This window comes from Labrus mixtus, chromosome 20 (genome assembly GCF_963584025.1).
Source record: "Labrus mixtus chromosome 20, fLabMix1.1, whole genome shotgun sequence".
Taxonomy (NCBI): Eukaryota; Metazoa; Chordata; class Actinopteri; order Labriformes; family Labridae; genus Labrus; species Labrus mixtus.
In genome coordinates, this window is record NC_083631.1 from 5,857,079 (window position 1) to 5,878,603 (window position 21,525).

The 21,525-nt window shown below is 41.9% G+C and overlaps 1 protein-coding gene across 2 annotated transcripts in view; it reads right to left on the bottom strand.

The window, feature by feature from the left end:
* The window catches only part of prkcab (protein kinase C, alpha, b), a 98,962-nt gene that overhangs the window by 56,655 nt on the left and 20,782 nt on the right, over positions 1-21,525 (bottom strand). For both annotated transcript variants that reach the window (XM_061065775.1, XM_061065774.1), the window contains exon 3: positions 10,452-10,534. In XM_061065775.1, coding sequence (XP_060921758.1) covers positions 10,452-10,534 — 83 coding nt within the window. The remainder of the gene's footprint in view (positions 1-10,451; positions 10,535-21,525) is intronic.

A 21,525-nucleotide genomic window follows, 5' to 3' on the forward strand; every position in this document is an offset into this window, starting at 1 on the left:
TAATATGCAACATTGTATGCATCATGAAGATAGCAGATATCAAATATATCCTAACTAATTACATCGGTGAGTAATTACTTTCTAAAAAGAGAGTGAAGTCAAACTGATTCTGGATGTTTTGTTCTCGGCTCTGTGTTCACACCGATCACTGATACTACGAACCACATTCTCGTCTTCTTCTCTCCTCTCCCCCCCCTCACATCTTTCCTCCATGCAGAAATCCCTCCAGCTCCCACACTTCCTTATAAGCTCTACCTTTCTCAGTGTCTCTACTTTAAAAGTGACAGTTTTGCTGATTTTCCCCTTCTACTCTAAAGTTTTCTACAGCTTCGCTTGACCCCCTTTTGCACTACTTTGTTCTTTAAATTACCTATTACAGCTACCAAAATGTTCCATCTCTTTAAACCAGTCCCTCCTCTCGTTTTCTTCCTCATTATCCACTCCTCCACCTCCTTTCTCGTACTTATTTTAAAGACCAGGACCTCAGGTGCAGCAGCTCTTAGTTCTTTTCCCTAGAAGAAGATTAGCTAAATTCCTCTTAATTTAATAAAACTTTGATGGGAGCTAATTGCTAACACAAGTATTCCCAACCAGTCTTCAGCTTAATGGTTTAATTTCTTTTTGCCACAAACTTTACTTGCTCAAATCTTCTTTACCCACCCTTACATTTCTCTGTTTGCTGAAGAACTTTCAGAACGAAGGCACAGCACACTTCCGTTTTCCTCTAACAAAAGAGCAAAATAAATTCTCATCAACACAAGACCGTCTACCGTTAATCAACATTTCATGAGGAAGTAGGACATAATTGGCATGCGATGCCTGTTGGTAAGCAAGATGCATGATTCTGTTATGAAGTGTTTATCTTCAACATGATCAAGCCTTACGTAATTACTCTTCACAACAAATGCATTCGCTGAACTAGGCTGAAGAACTGAGGCTAATAAGAGAGCCAATTTTGCAGAGGATGTATTTCTTCATTAGCTCGCTGACTCCTTAACATGCACAAGATTTTAAACCAAGTGTCCCTTGTTTAACATGCCTGCTGTGTGGGCTGAAACAAGCCCTCGACTTTAATCATCACAATGTCAACTCATATTTCGTCCCTCTTTGCTGGGCTCATAATTTTTTTAAACTTTATTAGCACTGGAACTGCCTGACCCGGCTGCTACTCTGAAACTCGAGTAAATCTTCTCTATCTTTGTAATTGCTGAGCGTTTGTTTCTTCCTGCTGCGCTCCCCTCTCCTGTCCAGGTCTTTTGGGTTTGTTTAAACAGAAGGTTTCTGTCATGGTCAGCCTGCGAGGGAATTTTAATGAGCAACACCATTAATAAGCAAAAGGAAGGTTCACTCATCATGCAGGCTTGGTAGCATGCACAATTATATTCTAGATATGAACACAGACACACACACACAATGGTATTACATAACCACACTGTTCAACATGTTTGTTCTTCAGGAAAGCAGGGCACACAGAGGAGCACAGATGGGACAGCCGGTGTAGTTTTCGGCAGCTATCAAGCCTAATTAAGTTTGTTGGTACAGAGAAAAATAAAGTTTGCTTCGATGTAACAGTGCATCTTGAGTAGGCATTTTTATTTTCCTTGCTAGTTTGTATGTTTTTCCTGGGTATTACTGCCACCTATAAATCAATTGATGAGTGTGGAGCCATTGGCAAGAATGTAATCTCCATCAAAAAAATGCTTGATAATAATAATATTAAAATTGGTTTCTTTGACAATAATTGTATTTTAGTAACTCACTTTGTGCGGCCAACTGAACATGTACGATCCGGGCCATTCTGCTGTTCCCACCCATGCCTTCCTAGTTAGTTTTAATTGTAATGGGGATAATACCAAACTTTTAATTAGATCGTCTAGGCTAAGTTTTAAAAATGCAGGAATTAAGAACAATTATTTTTATATTGATGTTGTATTTTATTTTAACTTTCAGGTGTCCTCTGAAGTGTTTTGAATATACATGTTATTAAAAATGAAAAAAGGCCGATATGATACTTAGTAAAAATCCAACTATATTGATACACATTTTGATACCACAGCAACAAAAACAGAATTCCTTGGCACACAATATAGGGTGATCTCATGTTGTCAATTATTAAAATTAACAGCAAGGCTATCCAACATGCAGCTGGCCATTTTCTGACATGAATAGAGCTGCATGAGTGATGATAAGAGGAGGAGGAGAGACCGAGCGAGAGCCAGCAGTTGTTTTACTTTTCTCTGCTGCACAGCCTGGGGACGACCATGTAAACAGAGATCCTCACACTCCAGTATTTTTACATTCAGGCAACGTGTGATATTTTCATCTGCACATATTATTGTAGCACTGAAAAGAGACAGTCTGACACCAAGCGTATTATAACTCCATGTGCTCACACTCGGCAAAGGAAGAGGTGTTAACATGGCAGAGATAACAACTATAGCAAGGTGTGTTTACTACAAACGATTTGTCCCACACGTTTGTGTGTAATTAGGTGTGTGCATGTACACTACTGTTGAAATATTGTAGACACAGACAAGGATTATACCATACCATAGGCTAGGTGTGATATTCCAGTATGGGAAAACTGACTTTCAGTCAAAAACAAAAATGAACATTTAAAAATATTAAAACAAAGAAGATGCAAAAAAGAAAATAAGGCATGAATGCAGAAAAAAATTAAGGAATTAATACAAGACTCTAATACAAGAATTACAAGAGGCAATTGACTGAAGACTTATCAATGTATGTCAGATTACACATTTTGTCACATTCATTCTTTTAATTGTTCTTCTGGTACATTGTTTTGGCATAAAAATTAAATATCAACTCAATTATTCTTCGTCAATCAGTTTCTGTCCTTCATAAAAGTCATCAGCTAACTAACTTATGTAACCAGCCATGAGACCAATGACTGCAGTTTGAAATTTGATATCTGTGATTAAATCAGCAGCTTATGTAATACGTAAGCACTCATATTTTCCAGCTGTTCAGACACTGGACTGTTTGAGGCTTATTGATTTATGTGTTTGAGGCACTTAATATCGTATGAACACAGCGTGTGATGAATATAAAAGGATTCCCAAAATAGCAAGGAGTGCCCCCGACATAAACTGACCAGCATTCTGTATATGATCTTTTATTATATGTGCATTTTATTGAATGGGAGCAAGTTTCCAATTCCTGATGCTGATTTTTGAATGATGATTTATCAACTGATGTTGTGTGTCCTAAATGTCAAAATATTGCAAAAAACGCTTGTAACAAATTCTCAGAGCCCTAGAGTGAAGTCTACAGGCAGCTTTTATTCCGTCAAAACGACAGCTTAGAACCAGTGACAAAAAAAATAAAAAATGGAAATTATTATGCTAGTAGTAGCCATTTTTACTATTCTTGATTTTGCTTTTGACTGAATAATTTTATAGATCATCAAAATCGGAATAACTTTTCTTGAACCCCACTTATCATTACAGCTTCTACCTGTCACTTACTTTCTGTTGCTAGACATCTTACAGTGAACTCAAAAACACTCTTTAAAATGAAACATCGCTGACTCCCCCCTTGAATTTTTGGGCAGCTGTCAAACAAACAGTGCTAAAAAAAAAAAAAAAAAAAAAATCATTTGCATGCTATTTCTAGCATTAGGAGCAATCTGTGTGGATAGCCAGGGGCAGTGTCAGTCTGGGACATCTGCTCAGCCTGAAGTAAAGTTGCTTATACAGAATGTGATCTCTGACTGAGGAGCAGCTTCTCAGCGTCTTACATAACGGTAACGTCTGTAATCTAAAGAGCGTTCTGTTCCTCTGGGTTAATGACACACAGGCAGACGTTCGTCCTTTAAGCTGACCTCTTCTCTGCTTTACATATTGCACAGTTATCATCGAGTTAACTCATCATCCTTTCCTGCCCTAGTGGCTTCTCTGTGCTGCACGTGTTGACGCACTGAGCGAGGCTTCCCTCTAAGCTGTAATCTGCCCTCTGTGCACTTCGGCATTAACATGTGGAGAGATTTGACATTGTGTAAGCGGCTGTAGCAGACGAGTTAGCTAGTTGTTGCCCAGCTGTTGGTGCAAGTTAGAGATGAGCTGATGGGAGAGTAATGGCTCCAAACCGACGATCTTATGATGTGATACCCAGCTGAATTGTCCACTTCTGTACTCCACTCGGCACGACTAATGCTGCCAAGTTACTCTGCTAACTCCCAGATGTGTGCAGACACACCTGGCATCACAAGTTATCTAAGAATTGATTGAAAAACAAGAAATACACTTAAAAGAACGAGGATGACTGCACTGATGCCTGCAAACTGAAAAAAAGACTACAGCATCATAAAGAAGCGTTTAGCTTTCACAGCTGCACCAGGAGATGGAGGGAGCCTGGGATGCTTCAGAGTCATGCAGAAACATGCAGCAAGTCCATTTTTTTCAACTGACTCATTGAGATGCTGAGACTCTCCCTCTTACTTCATTTCTCTTCCTGTATGTACCTGACATACCAGAGGTACCAGAGGTATGACAGGTACTGTTCACCGACGCTATAAAAACAGCCAGTCATCGTGTTTTTCTGCACAAAGAAGTGGAACATCAACAAAAAGGAGCCCCTCTGGGATTTCATGCATGCAGCAGATGTTGTGTGTTGCCGTATTCTTGTCAACAATACAACTTTTACATTCAGGAGAAAGTGTGCAAAAGGAGCGGCTGTGTAGCCAAAAACAAATGTAGTGAGAACCACACAGTTTCTGTGTTTCCCACAGTTTCCCTAAAAACAAACCCTTACTTTAAAGCATAAAAATACAAATAAAAAGTGTCTTATGGGTAAAAAGATACATGAATTTTCAAAACTTTAGCCCCTTTTAAAAAGGCGGAAAGTAAATACATCAATTTCCAAATTAATGGGTTTCAGGAAAAAAACACAGCAAGGCAAAGACACGTGATGATCAAAAAAATGGATAAAGCCATCCAAATGTCAAATACATGAAACACATGCTAACTCTCTGCAGCAGGGTCGTTAATGAACAGGGCGAAAGACAGATGGTTGCAAAGAGGATTTGCCAAGGAGAGAAACTGCAATATACCCATGTAAAGCATAATCTGCTCGGTCACAACCACCAAATCTGTCACTGAAATTAAGCTGAAAAAACAACAACAACAAAAAGGTCTTCAAAAGGCTGGAATTGGAGAAACAGCCAGGCCCATTATACACATGTACTGTCACCTGGTTAGGAAACACTCACTGTATTTCTCTATGCATGAATCACCTTCATTCACTGGCTCCAGAGTGATCCTTGACTGATAATACAGCACTATTTACCTCCTACGCCTCACAATGTGCTGAATGAAAAAACTGAAAAGAATAAAAGACACAGAGAGAGAGGGAGAGGGAGGGAGGGAGAGAGAGGGAGAGAGAGAGAGAGAGAGAGAGAGAGAGCGTTTTTCACTTAAATGCTAATGCAAACTTCTCCTTGTCTCTTCTGCACGTCGTATTGTGAGCAGATCAAAGCGTTGGCTGCACGGATGATGCTGTTCAGAAACAAGGTTAGCTCAACGGTCACTCCCAACCCCCGAGCGAACTTCAAGTTGTGTGTGTGTGTGTGTGTGTCCGAGCCAGAGAGCCCTGACTGATTCAGGAGGTGAGAGATGGAGGTGTGCAGATAAGGTCATGATGAGAAGGAGGGACTGATGGATATGTGAGTCATCATTATTCACTCTGATCAGTTGATTCATTGACTCTTTGTTGAGGTGCTACGTGTGACATTTAAAGGACATGTGTTGCTTATATTCTCGCCATTGTGCTCCCTCATTGCACAAAAAAACCCAAAATGTTGTAAAAAGCATCAATGAGCAAAATTGCTGCAATGTTTCCACATTCATTGATCAGGATGATGAACAGCGGTGATGTGGTTTTATTTTGAGTCTATCCCAAAAATACATCTATAATTTACTGTTAATGCTCAAACAATTTAAATATGCATTTTGACTGTCATACATGTATGTAGCACCAGCATGTAGCATCTCTCACAGACTGACTTTTTTTTCCAAAGATTTATTTTTGTGCCTTTAATTGAGAGACAGGACAGTGGATAGAGTTGGAAATCAGGGAGAGAGAGAGAGTGGGGAACGACATGCTGGAAAGGAGCCACAGGCTGGATTCGAACCCAGGCTGCCCGCTTGGAAGACCATAGCCTCCATACATAGGGAGTGCGCACTAACCACTGCGCCCCCCAGCACCCCACAAACTGACTTTCTCTAAATGTATCTTCGCTGCAAATAAACAGTTTTTATTGATAAAAGTGTCAAAAACGGGCACAGAGTGAGGAAAATAAGTGCTCTGCTCTTTTTTTAAAAAAGAGCTGTTTGTGTTTGAGCTCGTCTCGTATCATTATATGGCGCTGAAAGAGGTCCCTTGGGGGCCCTCCATTCGCTCTGTGCCAGCCGGTAGATAATGGGCACAAAAACAGGCAGATCAAAATCCATAATGGGCACTTTAAGCCACATATGCAGGTAAGTGAGTGTGCGAGAGAGAGATGGAGTGTGTGTGATAAAATAGAGGAAGAGAAAGACAGAGATAAATAGTTAAGCAGGAAGATAGACAGATGGAATTGGCAAGGTGCACGGCTGAATAATAAGAAAGTACCACGGGAGCGATGCAGAAAATGAGCAATGGGTCTTGGACAGCGTGCGACAAGACTAATGAGTCTTAAATAAAGACAGAAAGAAGAGGAGCCAATACAGAGCGACCACTTTGAATAAACACAGCTTCACTAAACTGCAGACTTAAAAAAGAAAAACTTTAACAACTTCTGATAAGAAGGAGGTGAAGAGTCATGACAATTATACAGTCAATACAAGTGAAAGTAAGACAGTGAAGTTGTTAACAAAAAGAAACATGAGAGACATTAGTGTGGGTGTGTCTCATTAGCTTGTCCAGGGAACATTCATTAAAGAGTCTTATTAGCTTCTAATCGGCTTCTTGTGTCTGTAGTCGTACAGTTAAGATGAATAACCAATGACGGGAGAGAATGGTGGCTTATGAAGAAGTACACAATATTTTCCAGGGCTGTCAGTGTTTACGCATTAATCCGATTAAGGTCTGGAATTAATGCATTCCTTTTTTTTATTGCATCGATCGCTTGCTATTTTTGTCCCTTAAGGTGCACCGTAGCTAAGCCTCTGCACAGACAGCAGCGTCTTCCTGCAGGCACAGTGATGGAAAAGAACATCACCCCTTTTTTTTTTTTTACTCCCAGATGGCTCAGTTTTTAAGCATAGACTGTAAATATTAATGGACGGAGCCTGAGTGACGTTACCCATCTGTTACTGCAGGGGGCTCCAGAGGCTCATCTGTGGAAACCGCCATGCTGGAAATCCTGTCTCAGCCTAACTTTCAGTCCGCCTAACGACCGGCTGAGAGCTGGAGCTGAGGCGGGTTTCGAGCCTTTGCTACAGCGCAGATGCCCATCAATCATAAGACAAAAAACAAAAAGGGTGCATTGTAGCCCTCCCCCTGTACAGTGTTAGCCCATGAGGACAATAACTAATCAGACCATATTGATTAACCATGTTCATTTCTGCTGTGAAAACTGACTTTTTTTGAATGGAGTGTGTATGTGACTTCCGAGGCTCTTGGAGAAAGCCTCAAGCGGACCCTGAACGAACCAGGATTTTGCACTTCCGCATTGGCTTCATTTTTCAACATAGAATTCAGCTCCTGACATCAAACATTTCACTTTATTAACGTCTTCTTTAGCTTTTCTTTCCCCTTAAATTTTCTTAACATAACACGCTTATTTTGTTGCGTTACCTGAAAGTTCCTTTCAAAATAAAAGCAGGGATCTCTGATGTTGTATTGGTACGTTAAATGAGTGTTTTTAGTAGCAGGAGGTGCAGAACCTAAATAACACGGCTCCACCAGCAGATCTCTACTGCCAAGGCTCATCAGTGCAAAATAGCAGATGTTTTTCTCACTTTTTTTTTTTAAATGGACAGGAGGTAAAGACGTGTGATTTGTCTTTATATTCATCTATTGGTTCTGATAGCTTCAGTAAAGCTTGTTGCCTGTTGAAGCACCGACATCAGAGCACTCTGCCGCTGCTCTCGACCTTCATCTCTTATCTAACCAAGGACACATCCTGTCCCTGACCGGAGGCAAGAGGAGACGGAGGTTCATCTGTTGCAGCGAGGTCACACATTCACACCTAACAGATATATACGGCACCCTGAGGGAGTACAGAGGTCAGACTCACTCAAAACACCACCAGCACCACCACTCTGCCCTGTGAGCACCGGACTGGTTCAGGGGAAAGAGAGAGAAAGCTAATGAGGGACAATATCATCACACCTGATGTGTGGGAGTAAACAACAGAGAAGAGCTCCACATGAGATATACTGCAGGTAGAAGGTTGACTTTTACAGAAAATCAATATGATGGTAAATTGCAATACTCCCTCTCATAAGGGATTATTGATACGCCGGTCTTTAAGTGTTATTAAACGGTCAGTGTGGATGGATTTTTGTGAGATGGAGGGAATACAAATGAGGGACGCTGCATCACATTTTTAAGAGGATTATTATGCCAACTGTTTCCAGCTCATGTTTTTCGGACACTCTCGACAAACAGACAAGTATCTCTGCAACAACTGAGACAGTCAGAGAAAATGTTGGTATCTGGTTGCTGAGTTTAGTGTTAAATAATGCTGAAAAGAGGCGGACCAAAGCATTTGTTCACTTTGCATGAATTCATGTATTGCAATTATGTTTCTCTTGTCAATTCAACGTGTCATATTGCATAAGAAACATAAGCTTCTGTACACGTGATAATGTGTTCTTAATTAGTCATAAGCAAAGAAACACAACTTATCATCTTTGTAGCATCCATTGTTGTTTGTTACAACATGAAGCTCCTGAACACACCACAGTAGGAAAAAACAACTTCCCATCTTGGGAACTCTGAGCACCAAGGTAATGTGTGAATGAACAAACTCTATCAGTCTCTACAAGCAGACATTTAAATATAAACATCTACAGATGCTACAGTAGCTGGACTCTAAGAAATGACCAGGAGATGGAAAGTCTTGGCCAGGATTTTCTACAATTCTACATTTTCATCCAGCAGATGCTTTTTTTTCCAAAGCAAAGTAGAGCTGAGAAGTAGGTTCAACCGAAGCAGAGATCTAGACAGGAGGAAACAACACGTTTCCAGCAGCTTTTTCAAGAAGCTTCACCAGAAACCCCAAGAGCCAAATATTTTCAGGATGGCATTGTAAGTAACGTCCACATTGCTTTTGGACTGTACATGTTCCTCAGATGGCTGAGCTGTCTCTGTCCAGATGCTAAATGTTTATCTGATACCTTGTTACATCGTAGAATGAGAAACTTACCTGAAAATCAATCAAGCCTTTTGAGAAAAAGTAATCAATGCTTTTCAACACTGGTCTAATATCTGTTTAAGGGATCTCCTCATTTCCTTTTTGTTTTCAAATTCATCGTCACTCCTTGTCCTCTTGTATCCACGTTTACTTCCAGTAAAAACTTCAAAAACAAACTTTTACCAGACGTATGTTTGGCTCTCTGTAGCTGTGCACACAGGAGTTTTTGTTTCCTGTTGAACTACATTTTCTGAGAGGTTGAGAGGACTTCTTGACGTCCTTTGACTCAGCACTGTATGCATCTTTCACCAGACAGTTCAACTCTTGCTCTTCTGCTTTGAGCTCATCCTTTCAGGCTCTTCTGTCCGTTTGACATCTGAATTGCTGTGTTTAAAGAAGCACAGACTGCACTTTTCTTATCAGTTATCAAAAGACATCTTGGAAACTATTTTAAAAAAAAAACAGAGGATATGGGCCAGACGTCATAAAAGCTTGACTCAGACTGACGTTTTGAGCTGTGATATTTACGCTCCTGTGACATTTCGCTTCCAATCTGAATGTCGTGGAGATGTAATGGGGGGGTGGTGGGGGGGGGGAATCCACCTCTGTACCGTTTTTGGAGGTAGTAACAGAGGCGTTACAGAGGTGAGACGACTTCAGCCAAACCAAGCGGGGTAGCGCAGCGCCGTGTGCGTGCATGTCTGTCTGTCTGTGTGTGTGTAGTTTCCACTGTGCCGTGCTTCATCGAAACACAATGTAAACTCACAGACTGGGACAAGAATTTTACACTGTCCTGGAATCATTATGAATGTACATAGACGCGGTGAAGGCTGAGCTTATTTACGGCACTTTTGGAAAAAAAAAAAAAAGCAGTCTGAAGTATGGATGGACTGGTATGGATTCCTACTTTCTGGAAACAGATTCTCCCCTTTTCTGTATATTTTCTCTTCCCAGTCTTTGAATATTCCAATATATTCATGTAAAGGTGTGTTTTATGTTGCAGACAGATGCAGCCAGGTGTCTGGGTATTGAAAGAGCTGAATGGGAGGAAGTGAAAGAAGAAGTCTGGAAGAAGTAGAAAACCACTTACGTCTGTGTCGGGTCCTTTGTCAGCACCAGGACAGGAGAAGGTGACGAACTCATGGCAGCGTTTGTGAACCACAAAACAGCAAACTGAGAGAGAAGAGAGAGAAACAGAGAAGAGTGTTTTAAAGTATGAGTAAACGATACTGGAAATCCTGTCTCACTGTAACTTTCAGTCAGCCTAACGACAGGCTGAGAGTGAGCGGAGGCGGGTTTTAATCCTCCTGACAAACCGCTACATCGCCCCCCCCTGTCAATCATGTCAGCTACACGCCTGACTTTGGATAACATGCATCTTTCATGAAATCTAAACAAATGTGTTAGAAGAAAAGTGTGACACGGTGTGTCCCCGTGATGACAATAACTAATCAGACCTGTTTGTTTTTGGTTCCAGGCTGTAAACATGTTAATTTATGCTGTAAAAACTGTATTTTTGGCTGTGGTGTGTATAAGACTTCCAGGGCTCTTGGAGCCAGCCTCAAGTGGACACTGAAGGAACTGCAGGATTTTGCACTTCCGCATTGGCTTCATTTTTAAACACTGGAGGTCGCTGCTTGGTTTGTTCCTATGTTAGCCATAGGGTGAAGTTTAGTGTGAAAGTGCTTAATGCAAAAAAAAATTGTTGAGTTGGGTACCAGCCTCTGATTCTGCCTAAAATGCCTCATCTCAATGAGTACATCCTTAAATATGTTGACTCACTTACTCCCTAAAAAAAACTGGTTTCAGTTATTACCATGTAACGAACAACAACAGTGTGGCGCTAACAAAGAGTGTAATGTCAGTGAAAGCTAGATTTTCTACAAAGACAAGTCTCAGCAGATGGCTGTTGAACAAGAGTCTGGTTCTGCTCGAGGTTTCTGCCTGTCAGAAGAAGGGTTTTCTTTCTTTTTCTTGTTAAACAGATACAGATTGATTGATTGATAATATGTGTATTATGATATTGGATGACACACAAATCAAAGTGGGTATCAGGACAACATTTCTAACATTTATTCAAGCTGTTAGAGAAACAGAAACAGAGGTAGCAAATGAGAGAATGTAAATCATCATCAATCAACCTCAAAGTCATTTTGACAAGCCTGCCGTGTACGGGCAAGAAAAAAAGCCAAGGAAAAAAAGACAGGAAAACACACCCCCATGCTTCATGCATGTGCACTCCTACGCTAACACCCACACAAAAAAAAAGTCACTGCACGATCTGCTGTGTCCTGCAGCCGTCAGCTCTTTACAGTCCGCTTAAATGATGCTGACTGCATCATTGTCTCGGCCCTACCAGGGTGTCACTCAGCGTGACACGGCTGACATGACACCTGACGCTGCTCCCACCACAGTGACACTGGCATTTACATTCGGACACTGCTGCAGATCTGCAGGGAACAAAGCAAACGAGTGGACATCTGTGGCGTCCAGATCACATGCTGACTCTCAGTCTGACTCTCGCTCCGTGTACCAAAAATTGTTTCGTTTTTTTTCCAGCCATCATTTCAGAATCCTCATTCTTGCTTCTTTTTTATTCTCACACAATCTGTCTGCTTCGATTTTTGTCAAGCTGCCTGAGTGTTCATGTGCACTTTTGTGCTCAATCTCCTCTGTGTTTGTGTTTCTTTTTTTGTGTATCACTCTGCCAGCTAAGTCCCACTTGCCAGACAATCTGACGGCCATGGGTTTAAAAAAACAAAACACAGAAACGCATCTAAGAAACAGCAGGAGCCTGGACTGTATCATTATTATCAGTTAATAAGAAACATTTTCATATATATATATATATATAGAGAGAGAGAGAGAGAGAGAGAGAGATAGGTGTCACCATCATTATGTTCAGTATATTATACTGAAAATATAACGATGATGATACCCATCTCTTTCTATCTGCCCATCATCATAAACCTAATCCATCCCAAATACTCAGTGTGTTTCTTTGAGTGTGTGTGTGTGTGTGTGTGTGTGTGTGTGTGTGTGTGTGTGTGTGTGTGTGTGTGTGTGTGCGTGTGTGTGTGTGTGTGTGTGTGTGTGCATCAGACATGAAGCAGTGCTGAGCCGGTGGCAGCTAAAGCATAAATTAATCTCATTGAGTAATAAAAATGAAAAGAGGCAGAGAAGAGGGGAATAAAAAAAAGCTCAGCAAAAAAGTGGCTCAAAGTGATTTATCCGTGCTGTGAAGTTTTCATCTGTGCCATTTGTCATTTTCATAATGTTCAGAAACAGACTCTGCACAGGTGTGAATGCACAGTTAGGGCACAGTGGGGGAGGGGGGGGGGGGGGGGGGGGGTTCAGCCTGGTTTTATAGACAGAAATGTTTGGTAAGTCAGTCTTTTCAACCATGTTCTCATTGCAGGTGGTCGAACGTAAACGCTGATGGCTGACTTTGCTTTCATCCATTCTGACTATCGGTTAGTGTGAAAATGTCTGTTTGGTGAGATCTCAACACAAATGCATGGTTAAACGTCAAGTCGGTAGCATTTTTAGTTTCAGCTTGTAAACAAAACATTCAAACTGGGCCCCTCCTCATTGGCTCAGAGCTACCAGAAGGCTCACCCTCACTGCAGGACATCATCTGTTTATTTACTGTTTGTACATTTCATGCTACTACTCGCTAGCACAAGCGAACCACCAGTCTTTGGCACCCGCCTGTCCAACAGAAAGCAGACTAACGCCACGTAAGCAGATGAAATAAAATACAGACAAACAAAACTCAACATTAGCACAAAAAAAAACAACCAAACGCAACAATTGACTTTCTAAAATATCAGGTTCATAGATAGTTACAGTCTAATTTCCCTCGACTTAAGCGTTCAAATAACTTTAAAAATGAACGTAGTAATGCAATGTAATAAATGTAATTTATTACAACTAGTAGCAATGAAATGATAGCACTGGGATTAAAGTAATACTGCAGACAGTCTGGTAGTGTAACCTAGAAAAAGACTGATTGCACATTGTCATGTTCTCTTGGGGGTCGTTCACTGCTTATTGGAGTTCAATGTTGTATGGCTTGGTTTAAACTGCAGCCTCTTTACACACACTCGTCAAGGCAGGACATTATTACACTGACTTTAATTGTGTCAAAGGTATGCAGGCAGAACAGTGCTGTAAAGCTGTATTGCCATCCAGCCAGCAGCAGAGGTAGTAACGGAGGTGAAAGAAGAGGCCAAACAGCCCGTGTGATGTAATCGCTGTTTGCTTGAATGTCAATCATCTCAATTTACAGATTCAACATAAACATGTAGAATCTTTACATGGGGGTCTGGATTTTCAGCATTGGGAAGTGTACATTTGTAGTCCAAGCTGTATTGACCAATGACGTATCAGGGGGTTTTGGTGTTTGCCGGAGAAACACTCATGAAAATCATCTGTGCTACACTCATACAATCACCTCTCGGCAGCATTTTCATGATGATGTAATCGTCTCAATAAAGCGATATCTGGTACATTAAAGAGCAGCTACCAATCTATCATAAACCAAATGTTTGGAAAAAGCCGATCAGCGTTTAGTTCCTCTGACTGACTGAAACTCATCAGAGGTGATCGATCAAACAAACATTTTAAAAGTCATTTTCCTCTTGACGAAAGCTCTGACAAAGCTTGACTTTTAACTATTTGCAAATCTGCATCATGATGTTATTTTGGTGAACTTGAGTCCCGTTAACTGCAAGTAAATCACAAAAAAGTCTCAAGGCTCATACCGCTGAAGTGAGCCGGAGTGAAGCTGCTATAAAACATATACAGTATACTATTGTTGAAATGAGACTCAAACGATGAACGGCGCTACTCAGCAGCTCAACAGCTATATGGTCCATCAGACAATGACGAATGCAGATAGGTTGCTGGAGCGTCATTATGGGGACGTTTAATTCTAATTAACCTGAATATGACACCGACACTGGAAGTACTTTTCACTTTTGACTCTTGCTAGAATTTTTGATAAGTTTTCCATATTTTGCAACTTAAAATTGTTAATTCCAACCTTTATGATCCAATAATGGTTGCGAAAGGATTTGGATGAACAACTACCACAGTCAGAACCATTTTTTGACATTTCAAGGGCCCTTTTTGTGTGACTCTGAAAGGGTTTTAAAAAGCAGGGAGACAAACAGACAAAAGGGAAAACAAATGTGTTGAAATACGTCTTTTGTTTTCTGAAAGAGCATTTCAAAATTCAATGTTTTCCTGCTGAGAATATTGGCAAAATGTTTTAATATCGACCTGAAAACATTCAATCCCACTTCATATCCACCTCCAACTTGCCCCAGAGTCAAACTTTCAAACCTGCCAGCCTACATCCTGCCCACTCTGCTGTCAATGAAATTAGGAAAATAACAAACATTTGCTTACATGCAAAGGAGGAGGACAAACAGGCAGAATCTACTTTGTGTATTTGAATGTTCTGTTACACACTTTTTTCACTCAGCAGGGTCACTTATGAGTGCATCCATCGGGTTTCTCTTTCCCTCCCTGCAGCCTACTTACAGTATGTGAATCACGGGAGTAATGACGTCCATAGCTCTTCCCCCCCCCCGAACCACCAGCCCTCCTCACACCATGAGCCACACTCCCACTCCTCTATCCCCGCTTCTCTTTCATGCTGATCTCAGACCAGTTCAAGCGTCTTCTGGTGCTGCAGCGTGGAGCCGAGCAGACAGAGATGACACTGATCTCAGTTCAGAGGTGAAGGAGGGCCGCTAAGCTGTGCAAAAGTGGAAGGGATAAATCTAGCTTTGGAATATTTCGTGTGTGTGTGTGTGTGTGTGTGTGTGTGTGTGTGTGTGTGTGTATGATATGTGTGTGTGTGTGTCGGGCAGGCTTACTCAGACTTACACAAGAAAGAGACAGTGTTTCTCTGCGACTATAATCCCTGGCGTCGACTTTCTTGCACACACGCACACACACGGACCCACACATTAATCTAAAAGCTGTCTTAAGAAAGCAGAGGACAATATGCTGCAGTGGCTGAAACACAGATGCATTCTGGGTCATGGGTGACCTTATCCAATGAGAAGGTGGATATGTATTCTAAAGCCCTACTTTGGTTGATTGAAATATGATAGGAGTAGTAGCAACTTGTCATATGCAGGTAACCCCTAAAGCATGCCCACCTTTACCTTAAATGGGACCATGATTAAATTATTACAATCATTGAGAGCTTAAACTCCTTGGGAGAACATTTACAGAGGTAATAAATCAAAGAAGTAGATTCGCATTTTATAGGTCAAATGAATTTGAATACAGATGTGACTGCATGGTACATAAACATAATGCAGTTTTCCTATTCAGTGCATTCAAGCAGACATTTGCAATGTGCATGCTTTGACGCTAAAATTGAATTTCTTTTGTGTGCAGCCGCCTCGAAAAGTTCAGGCACATTTTCTACAACTGAGAATGATATTCAAATTGTTGCAGCAAGTTGAGCCATCCTGTTCCATCTATAAGAAGATATTAAAGGCACATCTGTATCAGCTTCACTTTTGAAACCAAGCAGCCACTTCCACTTCTTATATATAGGCTTTGCTCAAAAACCACATTTACACCTGCACCCTGCAGCTCAGATCAACAACAATATTGTTCTACTTCTAAGAGAGAAAAAAAAGTGTAAGAGTGGCTCACAAAGGGACCTGGAGGTGCACTTCATTAAGAGTCAATTTGCTGATTTTAATGCCACTATAATAAATCTTTCCAATGACTCAGGCACGGCGCCCTGTCTGACTGGGGAACTCAGCGGTAAGAAGCGTAGTCATCTCCAGATGGTTTCGTCTTCACTGCTATAGAAAAGCAGGAACAGAGGTGACACAGTGACATACTGTTTCGTCAGGGATATTATGATTAATTACGGAGGTCTTTTGTTTCACCAGCCTAATTGCATAAGCACAGAGATAAGGGGCTTTGGCATTACAAAGCAGCTTACAATACACAAACGCTTCCTTTTTGAGTGTGAAGGTGGAAAGCACATTATACGCTCTGTTTGTGTTTCTCTGACGGTGTGGGGTGTTTTCATGCTGTGGTGGTATTTCCTCACCTCTCTATCCACATCCTTTACACTATCCATTACTGATCTGATAAACTGAGGGGTTAGCCCTGGCTAATCTGGTCAAATTGGTAATCTACCAAACCAGCGTTAATAGAATTACGCGGCGCTGTTGCCCAGATGAAAAGCCTGCGGTGGGAGATAAGGGAGCAAGGCAAGACACCTGCAGCGCCGGACCAAACTCAATACCTTCCAGACACATTCAATTGATCCGGGCCCCCCCCGCCCCGCGCCGGCTTTGATCTGAGGTCCACAGGAGGGAGGGGGTGAAGTGTGCGAGAGGATGGATGAATATGTGGAGAGGGAGGGAACGACTCCACAGGGGTTCAGGGCTCCTATGAGTGCTGAGATGGATGCTTCAGAGGGAGTCAGAAATGTTAATGCACTCTTGCATTTACATCCTTTTTAGTGTTAAAATAATCTGTCGCCTTCACAACTTTCTGAAAACGATGACAAAATATGCATTCACTTCATTTTGCAACACAGTTTATGCAGACCAGAACAGACATGCTTCATCCAAACCAGGCTGCAGATCGTGTTAAATGTTCCCCTTTTGTTATGGCTCCATGGGCTTTCTGCAGAGTGTTTGTCATTTCAGGCGAGAAAAATGGCAGAGGGGAGGAGAGGGTGAGGCAGGGAGGGAGGGAGGGAGGTGTGCTTTCCTCTATTTTTAGGCTCCATTCTGGCCAGGGCTGGAACAGTGTGTACCGAACCCCACTGTGGTGAATAAGTGAGGGAAGACATTTCCTCTACACCTCTACACCTGGCCACTAAAAATAAACAGTCGCTGATGCATGTGTGCAAACACAAAGAGAAGTCGGAGGGAAACGTGCACGTGAGAGAAAGAGCAGTGAATGATGAGTGAAGAGCTCTTACTGTGGAAGTGCTGAAAGAGAGATGGAAAAAAAAAAAGAGGGCAGAAAAGAGAAGTGAATGGGTCTATATGAGTGCTGCATCCTACACAGAGCAGAGAGCACTACTCCTGCGTGGGTCAAGTTCTCATCAAAGTTTGATTGAGTTAGATAGAGAAACTATATCCCTGTAGGTTGTTTACCGTCAAGAATCATTCCAGTCTTCTGGAGTCTGCAGTACGTCACGTATGGTGAGGGGCCTTCTTACAAAACTGCCATTATGAAATGATATGTTACAATGTTATGTTGACTTTTTAAAATCAGTTAATTTATGTTGATTGCATGACTCCACTTTTTTGATGTGTTTATTGTGGAAGCTCATATTGTGATACCGATGCCGTAGCGATTTATTGTGCAGCCTTAGTCCATGCTGTGAGCAAAAACGCTACCTTTATATCACGTCTTCAAGTATCTGACATTGACAGTGTGACATTTGAACTCATGTCGCTGCACTGAGTGACAGTTCCCAGATTCCCATAGCTCCCGGGGTCATGACCCCTCCCCACCTCGCTCTATCTGGAGACTGGAGGAGATCGATGGCCAGTGACCACAGCGGAGTGACTCAGTGACAGGTCAAACAGACAGAGAGAGGCCACAGGAGAAGCTTCTCCTCAACTTCAAGATGTCATTTATTTATTCTCCTCATATTGTTCTGTCAAATAAAATAAAATATCAACAGAACTAAATAAACGGTAACGCTCTCAATGTGGTCAAGAAGTCTGTAAATCACTACCCATTAATCTATAAATTATAACCAACTAGTCTTACAGCATCTGTTCAGCAGCTGCTTTGAGCTGTGTGAAAACTTTCTCATTCAGTTCATTCAATCTTTAAACTCCCTTCAGATTCCCCCGGCAGGACAAACCTTGTCCAGGCGGCGGCAAATAGGTTCACAGCTACAAACTGTGGGAACACTGTAGCTGACTACATAATTGCTTTGGTGTACCGTATTATATAAGTCTCCGTCCTTTACCCACCACCCTTGGGGGGGGGGGGGGGGGGGGGGGGGGGGGGTCGATGTTAGTGTGATATATACTGTCAAGCAGTGTTCACCTGTAGTTGGTGGAAATGAAGAAAGCTGCAGCAACAACAAAGGTCTGGAAACTCAATTTCAGCACTTACATTCAATTATGCATTCCATAGGCACACAGAGGACAAAGACGTCCAGTAGGGACGCAGTTAACAGTGGAGATGTGACCTTGAAAGCAACAATAAAGGGGTTCACAAAGACCACTGATGGACTGGATTAAAAGAGGAAAGAAGAGAGGAGAAGGGGGAGGGAGAGGGGGAGAAGAATAGAGCAGGAATGAACAGATAGGAAGAGATAAGATGACGTGAACAGGAAAAGAAGCAAATGATATTCTTCCTCCTTCTGTCTCCCTGAGGACACACACAATCAGGAAAACGTTTCCTGGAATTCTGTTTGTGTCAAGCAATTATCCTCATCAGCGCAATATCGTGTGTCTGTGTGTGTGTGTGTGTGTGTGTGTGTGTGTGTGTATTTGACTGTTTGCATATGTGTATGTGTGGGGAATTATGTAATATCATCATCAGGGAGTAGAAGAGCGTGGAACGAAGTAGAAAACCTCAGGGGAGACTCAGCACAGTAGGAATCCTGCTCTGTTAAAAAAAAAAGAAGGAAAACAAAACAGAAAGAAGTCCACACAAACAAACTGACAAGCTGTGTGTTTATGCACAGTAACAGAGGATGGTGAATCTGATTGGGCGAGATAGGGTGGGAGGGGCTTCTCCAAAACCTCCAGGGTTGTCCTCCTACACAGCGCTGCAGGTCGACAGATGATGGCAGTTCTCATCCCTCAGTCCTCTGAGATCTGTGTTTGATTATGCATGCCTGGAAAGCTCGTTACAGCAAACACAGGCAGCGGAGACGATGTCCACAGGGTACATGTTTTCTTTTTGCATGTCGTGATTTGTTTTTTTGCTCATTCTCTCACATCATAGAGACTCCCAAAAAAACTACACACAAGGCACTCAGATGTGTGTATGCATCCACAATGTGCACTGAGTTCACTCATCAAATGACTGAGAGACAAAACATCTCTAACTATGCTAAGGGGGTGACTCAGTGGAAGTCAGCGTCTCGACAACTAACGGATGGATTGGCATGGCATGTGAGACATTCCTGGTCCCCAGAATACCACTGACACAGCTATGACTTTTCCTTGGGCACAATTATAGATTTACAGATTATAGACCCCAATTACACCACAACGATTTCTTCCAAAAAAGGCAACTTTTTCCTTACACGACAACGCTGTTTTTGGTGCCTGAAAATGGAAAGTTTAGAAAAATGGGTTCCAGATTAGAAATCATTCATAATTGGCACTGTTTCCTTCGCTGTGTAAACTGGAAAAATGCTGAAAATGGAGACCTTAGTCCTGCCTCTCAGAGATGCTAACACTGCTGATGTCTTGTTTGTATTGTAAGTCATTATTTTCCAAACTTTTAGTCTCATGTCATTAGTGTCCTTAAGCCCTCGGTAAACAGAACGTGGAGATAAACACGCAGATTTTCACAGACCCTTGAATGCATGTATTATTAGAGATGATGTACACAGACACTGACGCACACAAGTGCAGGATAAACACGCTCTTTACAGCTCTAATAGTGTTTGTATTAAGAAATGTCCTCAGGGGGACGTGATCAATTATTCCAAACTACAGGTGGGAGTGTTTGGCTGGCAGACATCTCTGAGTCACACGGGGGAAATAGTGATACAGCCTCATGAATTAAATATGATTTCTACACAGACTCAGACACACACAAATACACAGGTTTAAAAACACACATACATGCATGGGACTACACGTTTGTGTTTCCAGAGGGAACACATTTTGCGGTGTGTTTTAGCATGAAAAAACACACACACACACACACACATATAAACATATTATTTCACTTCATGCGCGTCACACACACACACACACACACACACACACACACACACACACACACGGAGTCAGAGGTGTATCACCTGCAGAGCCCCCTGTGTCTGTGTATCAGGTGTCACAGTGGTTGTAATGTAATGAGTTTGGCTGCAGAAGCTCTGAGGCTCACACAGCTGCACACAGACACCACCGCATGAGACGCACCACAGACGGGCTACCAATGGGAGATGTTAGCAAGCACACACACACACACACACACACACACACACACACACACACACGAACACACATACACACATACACACACACACACACACACACACACACACACACACACACACACACACACACACACACACACACACACACACACACACACACACACACACACACACACACACACACACACACACACACAGACACACACACACACACAGACACACACACACACGTAATTAGGTGAAATAAATGACACAAAAATTGAATGCCTGTGACTTTACTTTTGTTTGCAGTGTTATCCACATAGGTATTGATGCCATTTGATTTTTTTCTAGAATCGTGTCATAGTCATCTGGTGTTGTGAGCCGGCACATACACAAAGCATGGCGGTCAGGCTAAGGGGTCAAAGGTCAGGTCTGGTGCCCCACGGGGGACGGACTGATACCACACATCAACATCAGAGCATGTTCCACCCCTGTGGCGATACATGTCCTATGCTCATTTGTTTTTGAGCAGTCAAGTCCAGGCTAAATTTGTTTCAGAACATTCTTAACAAGGAATAACAAAAACTAAAAAAACAACAACCCCAGTGGTCTTATTCTTCATCATATATCTGCCCCACCACTGACCTTGATCAAAAGTTGCAAAAACAAATCCTATAATATAAAAATGTGCTTTAATTAAAACATAATTATAATGCAGTATAGCCCAAGGCAAACTCCTACAACTATTCAAGGACTTATCGCATTAAGAAATGTTACATAAAACCACGGGTTACATAAAGAACTTGGCTTGTTTCTCCTCTTCTGTCCACAGGTTATGTGAAGCTGCAGGCAGACTCGCCGCTGAGGGGCTTTAATGCCAGCTGCTGATAAACAGCTGATACAATGTGGCAGATGAACTGGTTGCTGTTCAAACATGTCTGCTCCTAAACTTTGTTGTGCGACGTTCACTTTCTCGTTCTCTCCTAACATCAAAGCATCGAGCAGAGACTGTTTTGCTCTCTCCTGCAGTCATGCATCA